This window comes from Dryobates pubescens, chromosome Z (genome assembly GCF_014839835.1).
Source record: "Dryobates pubescens isolate bDryPub1 chromosome Z, bDryPub1.pri, whole genome shotgun sequence".
NCBI classification, from domain to species: Eukaryota; Metazoa; Chordata; class Aves; order Piciformes; family Picidae; genus Dryobates; species Dryobates pubescens.
In genome coordinates this window covers 85,788,513-85,810,737 of record NC_071657.1, presented here as the reverse complement: position 1 = coordinate 85,810,737, position 22,225 = coordinate 85,788,513, and the positions used below count along the sequence as shown (strand labels likewise).

The 22,225-nt window shown below is 45.4% G+C and overlaps 1 protein-coding gene across 1 annotated transcript; it reads left to right on the top strand.

The window, feature by feature from the left end:
- Nucleotides 1-206: 206 nt before the first annotated feature.
- LOC128899346 (uncharacterized) lies at nucleotides 207-18,096 on the top strand. The gene is made up of 3 exons (XM_054177808.1): nucleotides 207-485; nucleotides 14,968-15,438; nucleotides 17,927-18,096. The coding sequence occupies exons 1-3, from the start codon at nucleotides 431-433 to the stop codon at nucleotides 18,094-18,096; spliced, it is 696 nt and encodes a 231-aa protein (XP_054033783.1). The 5' UTR covers nucleotides 207-430.
- Nucleotides 18,097-22,225: the final 4,129 nt, after the last annotated feature.

Below are 22,225 nucleotides of genomic sequence, written 5' to 3'. Positions count from 1 at the left end.
ATTTATCTTTTCTTGCCAGTCTGGCCCTGCGTCCTCTCCTGTTCCCAGCCCTGGTGAAGGCAGCCCGCCAGCCTGCTTAGCATTCGCCTCTCGCTGCTGGGAGCAACAGCGGCTGCTAAGGAGCTGAGCTTGGCAGCTGCGAGCACCTCGGTCCAGTGTCGTGTCGTGTCGTGTCCCCCACCCCACCCCCAGTCCTGGTTCGTCATATGATTTCTCCTAAGGGATAACCACTGAGCAGGACGAGTCACCAAGCCGATCCTTTGCTGATAAACCAGCTGCCAAGTCTCCAGTGCTATACAAAAGAGCTTTTCTCTTCCCAGCAGGTTTTTCTGCCGTGAATGACAGAGGAAGGGGGGAAAGTGAGCTGCCTGGCACTCCCTGTGAGCAGCAGGCTTCAGGGGCATCCTCCCTCCCACTGTGCTGGCAGACCATGGAGCTTTTCAGGCTGAGTCTGGGCTGTATTTGCCTTCTTCCTTGGCTTGAGGGTAAGTCTTTTCTCCTTTGGGGTAGCTGGTTAATGGGAACTGAACTGCCTCCCAGGTTTTAACCTGCCTTCCTGTTGAAGGTTTCTTGGGCTGCAAAGTTCTGAACCCACCAGCTGCAAAACAAGTGCCTGTGGGCACATTTCAAAGTACCATTTTAAATGGGATTAAACAAAAAGGTACAGGAGAATGAGAGACAGGCTGGCAGGATGCTGGGATTGTTTGGCCATGGACACCATGGCATCATGCTGGCTGCTTTCACAAAGCGCTTTTAAACTGCTAAGAGAAGTGGATGAATTATCCTGCTCTGAGCGTAAGGCAGGCACTAAAGTGACCTCTCAAGGACTCTATTTGCTTCCTGACCAACTGCTCCTTTGCAGCAGAGTGGGCTCAGAGTTTGCTGGCAGCATAGGAGAGGGTGGTTGGAAGAGGAGCAGGACTCCATTGCATTTGTCCTGCTCCTGTGGTGGTCAGCTGGCAGTGGGATGTGCTGGGGAGCTGCAGTCTGCATCTTGCTCTTCTTCAAGGACCAGACCTGGTAATGGCTTGTTTTAACATTCAGCTGCTTACTGAGATCACTTGAATCCTGCCCATACGTGGAGTATTTTGAATCTGAGCAGCCTTGGTTCTGACACACATGGGAAAGCAGAAGTCAGGCTGAGCATTATCCTGCAGATCTGGAGAGGTGCTACTCAGGAACTAAGGAGTGATGCTACCTGTGGTCTTGCCTGTCCCATTACAGGCAGCAAACAGCATTTATTTTCTTTCCAAACAGCAAAGCCCCTAAGCTAATATATAATTCTCTTGCCTCTTTGCCTGAAATGCCATGTTGAAAGGGACATACATTAATAAACCCCTGAGGCTCATTCAGTCCCTGAAGCTGCAGGCGACCAGCCCTGCAGTTTTACAGGTTGCCTGCTCAGAGCTTTCTAAGATTCTTAGGCAAGACGACTACAACTATATGGACTGTACAGCTGGCATCTTTATTTGTTAAAGAGAGACTGGCAGCTCAGACCAGCTTTTTTCAATTCTCTGCTTCACAATCTCTAAGTGCATATTCCCTGGGCTGCTTGAAGCAGCTATCCCTCATCGTGCTTTGCAGCCAGGTCAAAGGAAAGATTCGGACCCCTACACATTTGGCTTTCATGCCATGTACTGCTGGATTTTGCACCCCAAATCTTGTCAGTTAAAGTAAATATAGTGATTTAAGTATCTCTGTTTTTCTAGATATGTCATTGTGCTAGTGAGGGGTGAGGATACATACGCATCTTTTAAAAGTTACAAGAGCTCCTGTTAGGACCTGGAGGTAACACCATGGTGGGATGGCAAGAGGGCAGAGCAGCCCTCAAGGTCTTGCAGACCTTGTCCAGTGTTGAATGAAAGTGCTTCTTTAGTGTTGCCCTACAACAGGAGCCCTATGACTATATTTTATCAGTAAATTCAGGAGGATCCCAGGACACTGGGATGTTTCTTTTCGGTTCCAATGAAATGCTTTTTGTGCAGCTGCATGATCAGCCAGACCACTAATAAAACCACAACTGTTTTGCAATAAAGGAATTTATCTTCCCAATACCTGGCAATGCCCAAAGCAAGCTCAAAGAGCAGAGAGCAAACATGCACTTGCTTAGGGATGATCGCTCCCTGCAGCAGCCTGTCCCCATCCTACTCTGCCTGGGATTGCTGAGTTTCAGGGCTGCTGACAAAGCAGAGGTTCTTGCTCTCAACAGACCTGAGAGGGTTTAGTTTCTGTCTGGAAACTGGAAATCCTGGAATTATCTAAACTAGTCCTGACAGTGAGTTCTTTGAAAAGTCCCAAATAAGGGAGGGAGATGAAGCATTTTCTTAGAAAGCCAAGCCTGAAGATAACCCAGTGAGGTATGATGGGTGATAGGAAGTCAGATCTGTGCATGTATAAGCAGAAAGAAAACTCATTAAATAATACTGTATTTAATATTGACTCTTGATTCTTAATGCACCAAGTGTGAGGCTGGTGGTGCCGCTGCTTGACATCATGGCCCAGGGACTGCTGTCCTCCCTGTCAAGTCCATGTGCAGTGCTGGATGCTCCCTGAACCCACTTCAATAAGGCAGCTTTAAATATCTTGTGATGAAGAGACAGAAAAGCCAAGCATATCTGATAATTCTCCTCCTCATACCTTCTCCTCATACCTTTCCAGCTTCCAGATATTTTCTCCTTGGGGGTTTTCCAGGATGCTGGTGTGTTTAACTGTTAAGCAGCTATTATATCTTCACCCCTTGGCTTGTGAGGCACTCCCCTGGCAGCAAGCATGCATGGCTGTTAGATGCAGAATCACCTCCTGTGAGCTTTCCCTAGTGCTCCTGGTCTCACCTGGTCTCGGTATTTGATCAGTCAGTCTCTGCCTGTATTCTTTCTGGATTTTACAGACCTCCATCATATCCCCGCAAGGGGCTGGTGTTCTTCACATGCATCAGTTTCCTGCTGGCTTCACCAGCCTCCCCTACCTCCCATCATTTATCTATATGTTTTTCTATGTCAAATCCTTCCTTCTTTTCCTATGGCTGCTGTGCTCCCTCAGAGGCCTTTGCTGGGATACCTGGTCAGAACCAGACCTTGCAGTAATGTGGAAAGCTGTGAAGCCTTGCTGGTGAAGCAAAAGCAAGACACTTAAGAAAGCTGCAGTGGCTGGGAAAAGACACAGCCCATTGTGGCTGCCAGAAACGAGAGCTGGGAAGTACTCTTGGAGAGACATGTTACTGGAAAACAATCCCAGTACAGACCAAGAAGTATTTGCTATGAGGGACTTGCCCTAACAAGCCAGCTAATTGCTGGCAGTTACCAGTAGGTTTTGTTGACTTCTCATAAAAATGAGACAGCTTGATCATAGATGATCTGCTGCCTGGTGGAAATTGTGTTTCCATAAACCCAGAGCTCCCAGTTGCCAGATACCTGCTCACTTTACTCCAGTTCTGCCTGTTCTGCCTGTTTCCTTACTAGCACGGACTCACCAAGTTGCATCCAGCACCATCCTTTCCATAGGTAGGCTGGCCACATCCACTGACCTGTCATGGACATTTGCATGTCTAAACTTTAGATCCAAGTAAGAACAGTTGTTGGCTAAGGGAGACCAGGCCAAAATGAAATTTATGACAGTTTCAGCCAACAGACTGTTTTGCAAAAAAATACCTAATATCACTTTGTGCCCCAGCCTGGGCATGGATTTGGGCAAAATAGACAACAGAGTGTTAATCTTACCATATTTGGGCTTTCTGCCTTTAAGCAAACACACCTGGCTCACCAGACCATTCTAACAACAGCAGATCCTGGACTGGTCTCCTTCTGGTCTCCTGGGATCAAGCAGAGAAGGGCTTGCTTCCTTGGAAGGAAGGAGACTTTCCATGAGAAGTCACTGAGGGACTGCATTCAAGTCTGGTCCTGATCATTTATTCAAGGCCTTTCCTGTCCATACCTGAGGGCATCTCAAGCTGCTTGCTTTCATTAGACTCAATATAATGTTCCTCCAAGTACATGTGTAGGACAATGTCTTACCCTAAGTACCATCTGCATGGGGAGCCATCCTGCCTTAACTGTGAGCTTTGCTCTTCTGCTACTCTATCTTCTCATTTCTACCAGGTTCTTACCCTCTGCAGGAGGTAGAAACAGCCTCCTCAGCCCTGGGCAGCTCAGAAGGAGCTTCCCCTCCTGTTCAGAAGAGAAATCTGGCTGAATTTCTTTATCTTCACTCATGGGAGGATATGGAAACTTCAGGCTGTTGCAGGAAACTGGTCCAATTAAAGTCTCTTCTGCCTTCAGCCACCCACCTTCTTTCTACACTGCCTGGCTTTGCAGATGTGCTATAAAAGTCCCACTCTACTTTTAGTCCTGAATTTGAATGTGAGTGAGGAGTCTCGACAGAAAATATGGTAGTGCTGCATTACCAGTGTGAGGCCTAAAACTACCACACCTGAACCCTGAGAGACCTGATATTCAGGAGGAGGTGTGCAAGGAGGCAAACACATGTAACATATATGAGAATACAAGAACTGTGTGAGTCAGTGCCCATGGCTGTATGCTATGATCACCTGCAGCAGCAAACAGTGGATGTAGATTATCCTGAGCAGGAAACTCTCTGGCTCATCTCACCATAACTCGGGCTACCATAATGCTGGCTCCAAGGTTTCTCAACCACAACATGTGTACCCCCTGGTGCTATGCTCATTTTGGGTGGATGAAGCAGAAACAACTTGGAGACATTTCTCCAAGCCTCTGTTGCCACAGCCTGTGTGACTTGTGATTACCTGCTGTCATATAGTGGTATCCCAGAAAAGCCATATTTGGGAGTTCTGGGCTGTGTGATGTCCCCACAAAGCAATCCTTACGGGAGCTGTTGTGGTTGCCACAGATGGATGCCCACCTTCAAGGACAGGTAGAAACAGGAAAAAGTAAATTCCTGACTGTGGCTCAGTGGCTGTCTTTGCCCTACACCTACACCTGCTTGGCAAGTGTTTTCAAGGCTTAGGAATCCCCACCAGGGAGGGCAAAAGAGGTCAAAGTCAGTTATGAGGTTCCAGGTGACCTGGAGTATTTTACTGTGACTTATCCCTTCCCTTTGAACAGTATGTAGAGGGAGCAGCCCACCCCCCAGATCATTTGCAAATGACTTTGATCAAGGCATCACAGGCACTGCTTAGAAACAGCAGAAATTTTCTGAGACGGATGGGGACTACTGGTTACCAAGAGTTTCCTGGTGGCATTACCTTAATTAGTAATGTTGCATGGGTTTTTGCTCCTAATCCTACAAGGAACAGTGTGTCCCAAGGGTGGCCATGCTGCATAGAAGCAGGAGGCTATATTTGCTTGCTTTTCTTTCTTGTAACCAGAATGGCAGTATCACAGAACAGATGAGCTGCCATCAAGTGCCTTTGCTAGAAATTGTTTATTTTGTTCCTAAAAATAAGAAGAGGCAAAAACATTCAAGCATCAGCAGCTCAATGTAGGCATCTGCTCAGGTTCTGTGGGTGAGGCTGGCATTTTCCAGAGACACTAAGTCCCATCCCCAGGGAGTGCCTTGGATTCTCTGCTTGCTCCAGGCTAACATTGCCAAAATGTTAGGGTTGAGGGCCTTAGGGCTGATGGACTGTGGGACTTGGCAATATTGAGGAAAAAAGGTCATTTTGCCTCCTGATTAAGGTGCCTGATATGTATCCTGAAGTAAAAATATTCCAGTTTTATTTGTGGGTCTACCCCTTATGACTGTGAAGCATGTGCAATAATTGCTGCCAGTTACCCACATCTAACTGTAAGTTGCTCACTTCAATAGCACATCTTCACCTCAGGAAAGCAATAATCTACAGCTGAACCTCTAGAACAGATACTGTCTCACATCTAGGTTGGCAAGAATCATGTGAAACTATCCTGCCACCGATAGCCAGCTTTACAGAGCACTCAGTAGGGAAGATACTCAGACCACAGTTGAGAAGAGAAGGATTAAGACCTTAGCTTGGCTGCCACCACCCCATGTAATATTGAACCAAGCAACATTTAGCTAGTCCTCTGTTCCCAAGCTGTAAAATGGTGGTTATACTTTTGGACCTAAAGTAGGTGTGAAGATAAAAATCTGTTAACAACTTAGTGTTATACACTGCTGAGGAGCTATGCAAATCTCAGAGGAAAGCACTCCAGTTGAAATTCATCAACTTGCATACACTGCCATGGTAGGTGGGCTGCACTGGACCTTCAGAGGGGTGAGTCTCTGGAAAATGAAACCTGCAGAAAATCAAGAAAGGTGTAAGAAAGGTGTTAGAAAGGGGCAGCTCAAAATTTCAACAGGTTGGTAGATATCAATGGGGTACTCAATGGTACTGCTAACATACAGGTAACATAACAATCCTTGAGACAGCAATGTGTACCACTGAGAACTGTACATAGAGAACAAAACACAAATGTGCTGGCTAAGTTGAAAAACAATGCTCTTCTAAATGCCTTTAAAAACAAAACATTCAAATGGAATGGAATAGAATAGAATAGAATAGAATAGAATAGAATAGAATAGAATAGAATAGAATAGAATAGAATAGAATAGAATAGAATAGACCAGATTGGAAGAGACCTTCAAGATCATCGTGTCCAACCTATCATCCAACACCACCTAATCAACTAAACCATGCAACCAAGCATCCTGTCAAGCCTTGTCCTGAACGCCCCCAGCAATGGCGACCCCACCACCTCCTCAGGCAGCCCATTCCAATGGGCAATCACTCTCTGCGTAAAACTTCCTCCTAACCTCCAGCCTAAACCTCCCCTGGCGCAGCCTGAGACTGTGTCCTCTTGTTCTGGTACTGGTTGCCTGGGAGAAGAGACCAACCCCTGCCTGACTACAACCCCCCTTCAGGTAGTTCTAGACAGCAATAAGGTCACCCCTGAGTCTCCTCCTCTCCAGGCTAAGCAACCCCAGCTCCCTCAGCCTCTCCTCATAGGGCTTGTGTTCCAAACCCCTCACCAACTTTGTTGCCCTTCTCTGGACTCGTTCCAGCAAGTCAACATCCTTCCTAAACTGAGGAGCCCAGAACTGGACACAGTACTCGAGGTGCGGTGGATGGTCATCACTAATCAAGGAGGGGGGGGAGAAAAAAATAAACCCTGTCATGTTTAATAACATATGACCATCTGGGGTTCTTCCAACCTGGTTTATTCTATGTATGTATGTATGTATGTATGAGAAAAAGATTTGGAGGAGTAAAGTAGAGAGAGCATAAAAAGTACAAATGGAAATTTTCAAACTTATCTGAAGTAGGAACTTGGTGGTGGTAAGGTGGCCAATAACTTATTGATGTAAATGCAAAAAGGATAACCAAGGCAAGGCAGGGATGAAAGTCTGCTGGTGTTCACTTCCGACATGATCAAGGAGGTCCTCACACAGCAGCAGTTCTCTGTAGTCTGATGAGCATTATCAAACAAAATTGATAACAGAGGAAGTTTTAGGTTTAAAACAAAAAAAAAAAGTTAAATAATCTGTGGCAAAGGACCAGCACACATGGCATAAACACTGAGTTACAGAAAAATAAAGATGACATTTTTTCAAACTTCTAAGGGAGTATGTAAGCTACTATCTAAATCAGCCTCGGCACCAAAGACTGTTATGGCAATTATGTCTATCTTAAGAGGGATCTTTGCACAGCCTGGTGAAGCACTGGTTACTAGGTTTGATTTCAGTGCCAGGAAAGTCAGGGGAAAAAGTAGACACAGAGCTAAATATGAGAAAAGTCAGTAGAGCTTTTGTAGAAGGAATATCGGATACCTGTGATTGCAGCAATGAGTGCATAAATGTGGTGGCCTGATCTAGACCTTGCGCTACATTTGTAAGAGGCCTTTGGTAAGATTGTTCCACCAAGGTCTTTAAGAAACTCCATTCTCATGGAGTAAAGGAGAGACTTACTCCACAGGTTAGAACGAAGTGGAACAAGTTGACAATGATGACAGCAATGATGACAGTATTAGTGGGTGCCAACAAAGCTCAAAGAGTGACTAATGAAGTAAATAAGTTTGTTGATGACACAACATTATTAAGAATAATCAAAACTGAAGGTGACTCTGTAGAAGGAGCCCATAAAATTATGGAGCCATTAAGGCTGGAAAAGACCTGTAAGATCATCAAGTCCAACTGTAACCCGTGTACCATGACTGCTAAGCTATATCCTGATGCATATCATCACGCTTCTTGAACTCCTCCAGGGATGGCAACTCCACCACTTCCCTGGGTAACCTGTTCAAACACCTGACCACTCTTTCAGTGAAGAAAATTTTCCCAATACCCAATTTAAACCTCCATTGGCACAACTATATGCCATTTCCCCTCATCCTATTGCTAGCTACTCAGGAGACTATCTTAACGTACTGACTGAGCAACAAAATGGTTTTTAAACTTCAGTGCTGGAAAATACAATGTACTGTACATGGGCAAAACCATTTTAAGCATAAATACCAGTGATGCTCTCTTAACTATTCTTCCATGTAAACATAAGGAAAAAATTTTTCACTGTGAGGGTGACAGAATACTGGAACTGGCTGCCCAGGGGAGTTTGTGGAGTCTCCCTCTCTGGAGACATTCAAAATCTACCTGGATGCATTCCTGTGTGATCTGATATAGGTAATCCTGCTCTGGCAGGGTGGTGATGAACTGGATGATCTTTTGAGGTCCCTTCCAGCCTCTAAAATTCTGTGATTCTGTAACCAGCTGATATATTTGAGCAAGGAAGCACTGCCATCCTTGCTGCCTTTACTTGTTTGGTTCTTATCCTCTTAACCTATTAGCTAACACCCAGTGCTGGAGACAGCGTATTGGCCTCAGTAGATATTTTATTTGATCCAGGTGTTCAAGAGGGGACTGGACGTGGCACTTGGTGCCATGGTTTAGTCATGAGGTCTGTGGTGACAGGTTGGACTTGATGATCTTTGAGGTCTCTTCCAACCTTGGTGACTCTGTGATTCTGTGATCATTCTCATGGTCCTCTGTTACATTTTTATGCAGCTCTCAAATCATTACTTTGGAATGGGCTTATCCTAGTTAATTTAAAGCAAAGAGGCAAGAGTCCTGGATTCAATGTCTTAGAAAAAATGTGGTGAAGGGACTTCATTCATCCCTTTGTATTTTCTAAAGATTATGAGATATTATACAGGACATTTCCCCTGTCTTTGGAAACTCAAGCCCAAGGTGCATTATACATCTTCCCTCATTCCAACCTTCAGTAAGGAACAAGACTCACAAGCTATCCACAGATCCTTCAGGAATTTAATTTCCATTTAGACACACAGGCTTGGCAGGAGTTGCCTGGCTGAGTGGCTGTCACAGCTCCTTGAAACTCAGTATCCCAGCATGGGCATGTCCATCTGCAGTTCAGAGCCGGTGCAGGAGCAGTACTGTGGTTTTTGGCTGCCTCTCTCTGTGCGTTCAAGCTGAGCAGAATGCCCCGAGCTGCTTCTGGTTTACAATTGCCAAGCACTACTAATCTAGCAGACCCCTGGAGTTTCCTGAGAGAAAATACAAGAGCTCTTGTAAGCTATTGTTCATACCCTTGGTATTTTGCACTGACTTCTGTTTACATGGTAAGTAGTTTTTTCAGGTACCAAGCCAAACACTTGTTGCTAGGGAAAAGTATTGTTCTCTGCTTTGGGAGGGGAAACTCTGCAGAAATCATTGTTTAGATAAACATCTATATTCTTGTCTATCACTTTTTAGTCCCCTTCTACTCCTTATGCTCAATGCCATACACTGATGAGGCTTTCATAACCCTGGCTCCTGAGGAAAAGAGGTCAAAAAATTCACTGCAAAACCTGGGAGTTACCATGTATTAACTGTAATTAAAATTAAGTATTTCTCAGAATGTGCAGAAACTTGAAAGTTTTATCTCTATCCCTCTGTCTGGCAGAAAACACACAGAAGATACAGCTGCATTAGTGACATGTGGTTTAGCATTTAACATTTTGCTCAGGATGTTCACAGGACGCACCTGATGACTTTGTACTGAAAACAGAGGCATCTGTCCAGCTAACAGGATATTTATCTACCTGGGCTTTCGTGAAGCCTTTGACACTGTCTCCCACAGCATTCTCCTGGAGAACTGGCTGCTCATGGCTTGGATGGGTGGACACTTTGTTGTATAAAACATTAGCTGGATGGCTGAGCCTAAAGAGCAGTGGTGAACAGAATTAAGTCCAGTTGGTGTACTGTTCCCCAGGGCTCAGTAGTGGGGTCAGTTCTCTTTAATATCTTTACCAATGGTTTGGACTAAAGGATTGAGTACACCCTCAGCAATTCTGTGGAAGACACCCAGTCGGATGGGAGAGTTGATCTGCTCCTGGTTAGGAATGCTCTTCAGAGGAATCTAAACAGGCTGGATGAAAGGTCAGAGGTCAGTTGTATGAGGCTCTGTGAAGCCAAATGCTGGGTCCTACACGTGGGTCACAACAAACCCATTCAACACCACAGGCTTCAGGCAGAGTGGCTGGAAAGCTTCCCAGCAGAGAAAGACCTGGGGTTGGTGGTAGACAGCAAGCTAAACAGGGTCCAGCAATGTGCTCATGTGGCCGAGAAGGCCAACAGCATTCTGGCCTGTATCAGTGGGACCAGCAGGAGCAGGAAAGGGATCATGCCCTAGTATTCAGCACTGGAGAGGCCACACCTTGAATACTGTGTTCAGACACTACAAGAAAGCATTTGAGGTGCTGGAACATGAACAGAGAAGGGCAACAAAGCCAGTGAAGGGTCTGGAGAAAGAATTTTATGAGGAGTGCCTGAGAGAACTGGGATTGTTCAGTCTGGAGAAAAGGAGGTTGAGACAACACCTCATTGCTCTCTACAGCTACCTGAAAGGAGATTGTAATGAGGTGGGGAGCAGTCTCTTCTCCCAGGTAAAAAGCAACAGGTTAAGAGGAAATGCAGCAGAAGAGGTTTAAGCTGGATATAGAAAAAAATTCTTCACTCGAAGGATAGTTAAGCACTGGATGGCTTAATGGGCTGCTCAGGGAAGTGGTGGAATTACTGTTCCTGGTTCACAGAGGATGTACATGTGGCACTGAGGGACATGGTTTAGTGGTGGACTTGGCAGCATTAAGTTAACAGTTGGACCCAATGACCTTGGAGGTCTCTTCTGTATTCCTAAACTATATTCTTACCCTGACAGGTTGGACTAGATGATCCTTGAGTCCCTTCCAATCTGGTATTCTATGATAATTCTATGACAATTTGGTGATTCCATGATTCTAGGATTCTTTATTTATCACAAGTTTTAAGATTTTTTGGGATCCATTGCTATTAAAAGCCAGTTATTTTGAGGGAGGAAGTGATGGATACCTATTTAAAGCAATTATCCATTACAGAATCACAGAACAGTCAGGGCTGCAAGGGTACTCTGGAGGTCCTCTAGTCCAACACCCTTTCTAATGCAGGTACACCTAGACTGAGCTGCAGAGAAATTGTCCAGACAGGTTTTGAAAATCTCTGGAGAATGAGATGCCACAGCCTCTCTGGGCAGCCTGTTCCAGTGCTCCCTCTCCCTCAAAGTAAAGAAGTTTCTTCTCAAGTTCAAGTGAAACCTCCTGTGTTCTAGTTTGTAACCAATGTTCTTTGTCTGATCGCTGGCCACCACTTAAAAGACCCAGTCCCATTCTCTTGACCTTTGTAGTATCATATCATAGTATCAGTCAGGGTTGGAAGGGACCACAAGGATCATCTAGTTCCAACCCCCCTGCCATGGGCAGGGACACCTCACACTAGATCAGGCTGGCCAGAACCTCATCCAGCCTGGGCTTAAACACCTCCAGGGACGGGGCCTCAACCACATCCCTGGACAGCCCATTCCAGGGCTTCACCACTCTCATGGTGAAGAACTTCCTCCTCACATCCAGCCTGAATCTCCCCACCTCCAGCTTCATTCCATTCCCCCTGGTCCTATCACTACCTGAGATCCTGAGAAGTCCCTCCCCAGCCCTCCTGTAGCCCCTCCTCAGATGCTGGAAGGCCACAATTAGGTCACCTCGGAGCCTTCTCTTCTCCAGACTGAACAGCCCCAACTCCTTCAGTCTGTCCTCTTAGGAGAGGTGCTCCAGCCCTCTGATCATCCTCATGGCCCTTCTCTGGACCGTTCCCATATCCCTCTTGTAATAGGGGCTCCAGAACTGGAGGCAGTACTCCAGGTGGGGTTCTCACCAGAGCTGAGCAGAGGGGGAGAATCACCTCCCCTGCCCTGCTGGCCACACTTCTCTTGATGCAGCCCAGGATCTGATTTGCTTTCCAGGCTGCAAGTGCACACTGAGAGCTCCTGTTGAGCTTCTTGTCCACCAGCACCCCCAAGTCTCTCTCCTCAGGGCTGCTTTCCAGCCAGTCACTGCCCAGCCTGGATTTGTGCCTGGGATTGCCTCGACCCAGATGCAGGACCCTGCACTTGGTCTTGTTGAACCTCATGAGGCTGGCTTGTGCCCACCTCTCCAGCCTGTCAAGGTCCCTTCACCCTTTAGATATTTATATGCCTTTATAAGGTCCCTTAGCAGTCTTCTCTTTTCTAGGATAAAGAGTCCCAGGTCTCTCAGACTCTCTTGTAAGAGATGCTCCAGTCCCCTAACCAGCCTCATGCCCTCTGTTGGACACTCTGGTAGTTCCCTGTCCTTCTTGAACTGGGCAGGCCAGAACCAGACACAATACTCCAGGTGCAGAGCAGAATAGAAGGGTATAAGAACCTTCCTTAACCTGCTGGCCACACTCTTCTTAATGCAACCCAGGATAACATTGATCTTCTTTGCCATAAGTACACTGCTGGGTCACGGTGAACCTGTACACCAACACTCCCAGGTCAGTCTCCATGGTCAACCCCTAACCTGTTGTATTACATAGAAGTATTACATAGAATAAACCAGGTTGGAAGAGACCTTCAAGATCATTGCGTCCAACCCATCAACCAATCCAACACCACCTAAACAACTAACCCATGGCACCAAGCACCCCATCAAGTCTCCTCCTGAAGACTTCCAATGATGGTGAATCCACCACCTCCCTGGGCAGCCCATTCCAATGGGCAATCACTCTCTCTGTGTAAAACTTCCTCCTAACCTCCAGCCTAAACCTCCCCTGGTGCAGCCTGAGACTGTTACCTCTTGTTCTGGTACTGGCTGCCTGGGAGAAGAGACCAACATCCGTCTGTCTACAACCTCCCTTCAGGTAGTTGTAGACAGCAATAAGGTCACCCCTGAGTCTCCTCTTCTCCAGGCTAAGCAACCCCAGCTCCTTCAGCCTCTCCTCGTAGGGCTTGTGTTCCAAACCCCTCACCAACTTTGTTGGCCTTCTCTGGACACACTCCAGCAAGTCAACATCCCTCCTAAACTGAGGGGCCCAGAACTGGACACAGTACTCAAGGTGTGGCCTAACCAGTGCAGTGTACAGGGGCAGAATGACCTCCCTGCTCCTGCTGGCCACACTGTTCCTGATGCAGGCCAGGATGCCATTGGCCCTCCTGGCTGCCTGGGCACACTACAGGCTCATGTTCAGCCTACTATCAACCAGTACCCCCAGGTCCCTCTCTACCTGGCTGGTCTCCAGCCACTCTGACCCCAGCCTGTAGCACTGCATGGGGTTGTTGTGGCCAATGTGCATGAGATTACTCCTCCTCAGGCATAGGACTCTGCACTTGCCCTGGTGCAATTTTATGACATTCCATATTGCCCAGCTCTCCAGCCTGTCCATGTCTCACTGAATTGCAGCACAGTCTTCTGGTGTCAGCCACTCCTCCCAGTTTTGTATCATCATGAAACTCTTTCCTTCATCCAGGTCACTGATGAATATGTTGAACAAGACTGGACCCAAAACTGACCTCTGGGGAATAGAATAATAGAATAGAATAGAATAAAATTAACCAGGTTGGAAAAGACCTTTGAGATCATCCAGTCCAACCTATCACCCAACACCATCTAATCAACTAAACCACGGCACCAAGCACCCCATCCAGCCTCCTCCTAAACACCTCCAGTGATGGTGACTCCACCACCTCCCTGGGCAGCACATTCCAATGGCCAATCTCTCTTTCTGGGAAGAATTTCTTCCTCACTTCCAGCCTAAAATACCACTATCCACAGGCCTCCAAGTATAACCTGCACTATTGATCACAATCCTCTGAGCTCTGTCATTCAGGCAGTTCTCAATCTACCTCACTGATCACTCATCTAACTCACACTTCCTAAGCTTACCTTTGAGGACGTTACAGGAGACAGTGTGAAATGCATTACTGAAGTCATTCACTGCTCTCTCCTTATTTGCCCACTTGGTCACACCACCATAGAAGGCTATCAGATTGGTCAAACATTATCTCCCCTTGCTGAATCCATGCTGACTACTCCTTACAGTCTTTTCTTCCACACACTTAGAGGTGACCTCCAGAATGAGGTCACCATCCTCCAGGGATGGAGGTGAGGCTGACTGGCATGTGAGGCTGACTGGCATGTAGTTCCCTGGGTCTTCCTTCTTGCCCCTTTTAAAGATGTCCTCCAGTCACCAAGCACCTTTCCTGTTCTCTCTGACCTTTCATAAGTGATGAAGAGTAGCTTAGCAATAACTGTAGTGAGCTGCTTCAGCTCTTATGGATGCATCCCATCAGGGCTCATGAATCTGTGTGTGTCCAGCCTGTCTAGGTGATGTCTAACTCATAGCTGATATATTGAATCAAACATACACATGCAGATATCTCCTAACAATGTAACTTTTCAGGGATGATAAGTTTTCCACCATTAGTTACATGGGACATGTCATTGTTGTTTCTCTCTATTTGAATACCCTGTATTTTATAGAAATGTCATTCTGGAGAACTAGGATGCTGGGGGATCTGTTTATCTAGGCATGTTCATCCAGGAAAGGACTGGAGGGTTACATCTCCCCTTCCCCAGGGCATTTACAATGTCTGGTGCTCAGAAGATGCGTTGGCCTCAGACAAGCACAGTACTAAACCATGCTCTGATTGTACCACAGTAGCAGAGGGACAAGGCTTCCTCATAAGGAACACCCGTCGGGAAAAGTGCATTTGCATCTCCCACCATGAGACCAACGGCATCAGCCTGGCTGACTGCAAGGCACACTCCCGGAAGCAACAGTGGAGCTGGGACCCTGCCACCAAGACCATTGTCAGCATTCAAACTAAGCAGTGCTTGTCAGTCCACAACATGCAGGAGTATGCTTTGGTCAAGCTGGAGCCTTGTGGGGACTGGGAACACCAAGTGTGGTCCTGCAGCAAGAAAGGACACTTGACTCTGCAGAGCTTGGGTTTCCACCTCAGCACCAAGGAAGAAGGCCACAGCATCTTCGCCTCAAGGGAGAAGAATAAATTCAGTAGGTGGAAGACTTTAGCAGATGAAACCGTCTGTGCTGATGCCCAGACACGAGCCCCGATGCCCAGCAAACCAACACAACAGGCTGTAGACACACGTGTTTGGATCTATGAAAGTAAGATAAGCTAGATTTAGCATCAAATAACTTCTAACCTTACATGTCATCCAAGCCACCTAACACCAGGCTTGCATCCATCATTTTAACTCACATTCATTTTGGTCCCATCTGGAGAGATACCAAATACCTCCAGGTACAAACAGCTAGTTTGTACCACCAGTTTTCAGTAGTTGCTGTTCAGTATTTTCCAGAAAGTATATCACACATTGCAGGATCAGATCTAGAACACACAGCTGCATTTCTGATGACACAGCCCAGCATTTTGGAAAGCTCATCTGAATTGGTACCCAAGGCTAAGAGTAGTTGGGATTGCTTGAGCCTCTCGAGTCCAAACCAACCAAGGAAGCCCCACAAAGTCAGGCACGTAAGGAGGGATTTTTGGTAACAAGAAAAGTGGAGGCAGCTGAAAACCTTTTTCAAACTTGCATGAATTATTGAGAAGCAGCCATATTTGAGATGAGAAACTGTTGCTTCAGTTTCTAAGCAACATGCTAGCTATCTCCTGCTAGACCCTGACAGTCCACTTATCACTAATGAAGGCATGGTTCTAACCTTCCTCCTGTGCGCTCATGATCCTCAAAAGAGAACCTTGCTCCTGGTGCCTGATGAGATGAGTGAACACAGCAAGTATTGGGAGGTAGTTACAGCAGTGTCCTCCCTTTGCAATCTAAAACCATGACATAAAAACCTAAAACATGACATAAAAAAAAAAAATAAAATAAAAAGTCTGGTTTATGTTATAAGTTTCACAGCCTTGGTCTCTGCTAAAAAGAATCTTACCTCTGCCTTCATGAGTGTTCATTATTCTCTGCCAAGACTTGACACAAAAAGTGTCCTAGTCCAGTCATAGTTTTAGGTGTTGGACATCAGGCTAGAAGACATCAGGTATGGTCATTGTACCAAGATGTGACTGTCATCATTTGTCAGATGGCCAGTGAAGTTCATTGCCAACCACTGATAATTTATGGTCCAGTCTGCTTCCCCCTTTCATTTAGTCCTCTTTGCAAAGAACATGTCAGGACATTTGTTGTGAAGTTAGTATGCAGAACTGAGACCTGAGAATCGCACTCAATTCCTCTCCTCAATCTCTCCTCCTCTCCCTTCTTCCACTCCAGGCACAAGAAAAGAGCTGCTGTTTGTAATGATTTCTCTGTGTTTGCTCATTCTGTAGGTGATGAGGATCACAACATTCATCAGGGGAAATTATTTCCCTTAAATGAGTTTATTCCTTGCCTTAAAGGTTGATGGCCCAAATGAAACTTTCAGCTTTGCAGAAATGAATAAAGAGAAAATATGATGGATCTGGTTGGCATAAGCAAATGGCTTTAGGGTATACCTTTTTGACACAAAAAGGCTATATACAATTCAAAGTAATTTAAAAAAAAACCATACTATAGATTTTCAGGTTGCTCTTGCAGATAAGATGGTATTTTTATCAAGGATTTCTAACCCACTAGAAGATTACAGTGGTCACAAGTGCTGGTTTTTGTTTAGCATGAAGGTAAAAACAGTGAATACAAATTAGATACTATAACAAGCTAGTTAAATATAGGCTAGGAAAATCATGGAACACTTAATATATGGGAAAAAGGCATGTGAAAAGGGTGCTTGTGTTCCCCAAGGCAATGTTCCTGGCAGCCCAGGGCTGCCTCAGAGCCAGGCTCCCCAAATAAGGCTGTGAGAGTAAACACAGAGCAGGCTTTGAATCCGGTTGTGCTAGTCTGCATGCCTTGTGCAAGCTGCTAGTTTTCCTACCATCCCCATGGTTCAGAGTCTGCTGGAGGGAATCTAACTACTCAGTAACAACATCAAAATCTGGAGTGTTTGTTCAAGCTTTTCTTATCCAAGTTTCCACTGTCCATCAACAGACAGCTTTTACTTTGTCAGGTTAGCTGCTCAATAAATTGAACCCATGGATGTTCATGACACAGATGGGGTTGGAATAGGCAGTTGGGATCCCTGCAGATGTGGGTTTCTTCATCTTGCTACATGCATCAGTGCAGGATCGATTTTCCACAACTACTACTCAAACAGCAGTTGCTATTCTACATACCATACTTCTGCAGAAAGATTGTCAAAGCAAAGGATGTCACTGAGCCTTGCAAGAGGTATGGACTATTTACCACCCCTATGAGCCCGGTTTTTCATCTGCTGAATTAGTAATACTTGTGATGCATCCACTAAGCTCTTCCTCACACCTCATCCTTCACAGCTGGTGTTGTGTTCATAACTTCTAGACCTCATTTACCACCAGAAGACAAGTTCTATTTTGTCTGTGGATTCCATCATTTCATCTTTGGAGTCTCTGAGAATTGAAGGCTCCTGATGCGTAGGGGAGGGTGTTTGCTTTTACCTCATGCACTGTTCACATTGCAGAGGACTAACAGGCAGGGACGGATTCCTTTCCCTTGCCAGGCGGTGAGCATATCCAAGTTTCTGAACAAAATGTAAATGACAATTACAAATGTCTTTATTTCCTTCCAAGCAAAAACCATTGATTCATCAAAGAGTCATGCCATGGACAAAGAGTCTTCTGTGAGCTTGACTGATCCACCTTTGGCTAACAAAATTATCAGCACGGTATCTCCAGTGAAGACCAAACAGGCATACCCGCCAGCAAATGAGGGTGAGCACTTTTCTTTCCTGAATGCATAGGGGAGAATAGCAGAAAGGAAAGTGTGGTGGGCACCTAGAGATTATGCAAGTATTTTCAGTGGTGGTAAGTATCTGTGTACTTCTGAAGAACTTCCATGTGTACCACTGAGTGGTTCAAGGCTTTGCTCTCATACAACATCTTGAGATGTTTGCCTTGGCAAGTGGTTCACTGATATAGCCACAGTCTTAATCTGGAGGCACAACCATCAGGTATTCTAGGAACAAAAAATATCTGTGGTTAGGGAAAGCTGAGGAACACGTTTCCTTTTCTCTTCTGCCTCCACACAAAGGGGATCTGTGGTTGTAATGCTTCCTCTAGTCCAGCAATGGAAGCTGCTAATTTGAGTCTCTCTGCTTCTTGCCCTAGATATGTCCCAAAATCACTCTAAAAAGTACCATGGAAATCGAGGGAAAAACGCTGGGGCCAGGCTTGCAGGTAGGTCCAGTGAAGGACCTTCTCCAGCCAGAAGAGGAAGAAACCAGGGGGTTAAAAGTTGATCAATGCCCCTGACCTTCCCAGCTGCAAAACAGAGAAGCATGAATAGCTATTGTCATCATAGCAAGAAAGAAAACCCTTTTTTGGCCATTTTCAACAGAGTTATGTTGTGCAGTGTAATGCAGCTGTATGATGTTGACCTTATGGACAAAGCACTTCTGTTACCTGCTAGTCTTCAGGGACATTGCAGGTGTCTACAGTGGCAATCATGGCTATTGCAGAATGATGGGGATAGGTACAGCAAACATGTTTGTTTTCTATGATATCCTTTCAGGCACGAACTGGAAGACAGCCATGCTGGTCCTCAGCCCCTTGGCATTCATTCTGGGTTTAATAATACTGACACTGAATGTTCATTACAACAAGTAAGACTCAGGTTCATTTGGTTTGCCACTTCCCTGCTCAGTGTTTCAAAACAAGATTCTTGGTCTTGGCACCCTTCCCAACCCCACAACAGAAGTGTCTATCTCTGTTCACCCATGATTTCATCCTTGCTGATTTCTTCTCTCTTGCACCCTGTTTCTCCCATCCGCTGTCCCAAATGCATACACATACAGGCACTAGTGTTGGCTCCTTCTCCCCTACACACCTCATACCATCCCCAAGGGTCTAGGGAATGTGGGCACTGTGGCTGCTGAACCAATTGATGTGGAGAAGTAACCAAGAGACAGGGAGATGCAGTCATACACTCTCTTCTATCTTATCCTAGGAAGAAGAAACTCCTCTCTGCTCTGAAGAGCTCCCCAGCCCATAGCAGCAGAGCTGACTTAAGAGAGCCATCTCCCTTACGAAGAGGACCCCAGCCATACCTTCCACCATCTCGCTCTCCTTCCTTGAGGCATGGAGAGATCCTCATTGAGTGGAAAGATGGGACTGTCACTCCTCTTTTTGATAATGCCAACTATCAAATGGACTAACTGCAAAATAGCTGAGCTATTGTTCCGTCCTGTGTCACTCTTCTCACCAGAAAGAGTGACACTATAGCAAATATCTTCCCTAGCCTTGCTGTTTTTATGGGGAGTTGTAAGCACTGTTTGTTGAGAGGTTTTAACACTTGAGAACAATCTCCTTGCACCGCACGTGGTTGAAACAAGCAGAGCAGATTGTTTGTAGAGGCACACCCTGCTTAGCTCTTCTGGAGTAGATTTAGCCCGTAGCAAACTCCAGGTTTAGATAAACGAAGCTGAGACTCTCAACAGCTGCAGCTGTCCATTGTCCTAAAAGTTAGGAGTGGCTGAGCATATGAGAAAGTAAATCCTTTGAGACAAGGTGTAAGGTGAAAAGCAGAAGTCTTGATGATCCTTAAACTCTTTTCAAGAGAATACTAACTGCCAACAAACAGAAGGGTGTCAGTTACTTTGTCAGCCTGAGAAAGTAGCTAATAAGCACTGCCTTCTGGGCTCTTCCAAACACCTGCCAAAGTGCTTCCCCTACTAAGTTGCCAATTAAGTCATGGCAAGTAATTTTTCTATCTTAAAAGGTTAGGCCTTTCTGTATCACCTGCAAGAGTCCTGCTGAGAGAGTATAAATACATACATACTTCCATATTTAGGATGCATTAGACATTATTAAATAACACACGTCCCCTTTATGCAGAATGACAAGCAAGGTCTGTGATACTTGTCATAGACATTATACAACCGGTTTATATCAGCTTCAGTCTCTGAAGTCATATGGAAAGGGCACTGCTTTCAGCCTTTACACTTCTTGTTGGAGCATAATTGCCTGTGACAATCACACTCGGTCTGCACTTCTCTCAGTGAAACTTGCAATCTCTGAGAGATTACCTAACATTCATTAATTTATGCTTTCATTCTCTGTGACCTTGTGATGATGTAAACTGTAATCATGGCTATAAATCAGGAATTATTTGGAGAAATACTGAAACCAGGAAATTACAAGTATGAGCTGCATCAGAGTTACTTGTTCAGAAGAGCAAGGGAAGACACATCCTAACCTATCTCTTACTCAGATTTGACGTGTTTCACTTGACCTAAATTGCCATGCTCTTTTGGTGGAGTTTGGACTTCTTTATGTTTTACCTAATGCAGAAGTAAGGTCTTGGGAAATTTACAGTCTTTTATTTTTATTTTTTTTTTTTTAATTAATTTTCCTTTTTAAACATAGATCCATGGCCTGGTAAAAAGCTAAATGCAAAAAGAAAGTTGCAAGAAAGAAAATACAAACTGTATTGGTTCAGGGCACAAAGATCATAGAAGTTGGAAATACATTTATTCCCCAGGCCAATCACTCCATAATTATTTACTGGAAGGTAAACACACAATCCTTGGGAAAACACTTTACTAGTTGACAAGAGCTGAGGAAGAGCTCATTCTTCACCAGTGAGCAGCGAATGCAAACAACACAGTCAGAGTTAAATTCTGACTTTCCAATGTTTCCACTTCAAAACAAATCCGAAGACTTTTAAGTTTACAAATGTGTAAGCATCATTTTACACACACTTGTGGGGATACATTCTGTACATAAATTGCTCAAAGCACACAGGCAGTGCCTCACCAGGTATCAGTTACATACCTTTTCCTACCACAATTAATATGCTTTCCTTGGAAATTTTGTCCAAGGACCACATTGCTTCACAGTGCACAGCATTTGTTACACTCCAAAACCTTGAAACACTTTGGAAACACTTTGTGTGCAGTGCCATTAAAATGGAAATTTTGACTTTGAGTTCAGCTACTGTTGTGCTTCCCAAGGCAAGAAGTGCATATACTGCTGAATGGGCAGAACAGATTACTTGCTAATGGCTCTCTGTAATTCATACTTGGTATGCTAATCTTGCTCAGAAACATGAAGGCAGTGACACCATTGTTTACATAGTACTGATTAAATGGTAGCTCAAACACTAATGAAAAGGTAAGACTGTGAAGCAGCACAGGCTTTTATGTTTCTCTTTCTCTCTTTTCCTGCTTGTTAGCTTTTAGTTATTTCTCACTGGATTACCTATATTAGAGGTTAGAAATCAAATTTTCCAAGATATAGACAGAGGAGCTGAAGGTGTGAGTCTTCATTACCCCTGAGGTCTTAAAAAGCATGTAAGCCTAACTGAGAGTAACTGAGAGGTGACCTCATCAATGTTTATCAATATGTAAAGGATGAGTCCTGAGAGGATTGAGCCAGGCTCTTCTCAGTGTGCCCAGTGACATGCAAGACTATGGAAGAGGTCATCTTGAGTGCAATCTCACAGCACTTACAGGATGGCCAAGGGATCAGGCCCAGACAGCGTGGATTTAGGAAGGGCAGGTCCTGCCTCACCAGCCTGATCTCCTTCTATGATCAGGTGACTGCCTGGTGGATGTGGGGCAGGCTGTGGATGTAGTCTGCCTGGACTTCAGAAAGGCCTTTGACACCATCCCCCACAGCAAACTCCTGGCCAAGCTGTCAGCTCGTGGCTTGGACAGGAGCACTCTGTGCTGGGTTAGGAACTGGCTGGAGGGCTGAGCCCAGAGAGTGGTGGTGAATGGTGCCACCTCCAGCTGGCAGCCAGTCACTAGTGGTGTGCCCCAGGGATCAGTGCTGGGCCCCATCCTGTTCAATATCATTACTGATGATCTGGATGAGGGGATTGAGTCCATCATCAGTAAATTTGCAGAGGACAGCAAGCTGGGGGCAGGT

What these genes read in the sequence shown, in the direction of transcription:
- LOC128899346 (XM_054177808.1), top strand. Translation starts at nt 431, where the DNA reads ATGGAGCTTTTCAGGCTGAGTCTGGGCTGTATTTGCCTTCTTCCTTGG. An exon ending in CCTTCTTCCTTGGCTTGAGG is followed by an intron (nt 486 to 14,967) that starts GTAAGTCTTTTC and finishes ATTGTACCACAG; the next exon opens with TAGCAGAGGGACAAGGCTTC. An exon ending in ACGTGTTTGGATCTATGAAA is followed by an intron (nt 15,439 to 17,926) that starts GTAAGATAAGCT and finishes TTTCCTTCCAAG; the next exon opens with CAAAAACCATTGATTCATCA.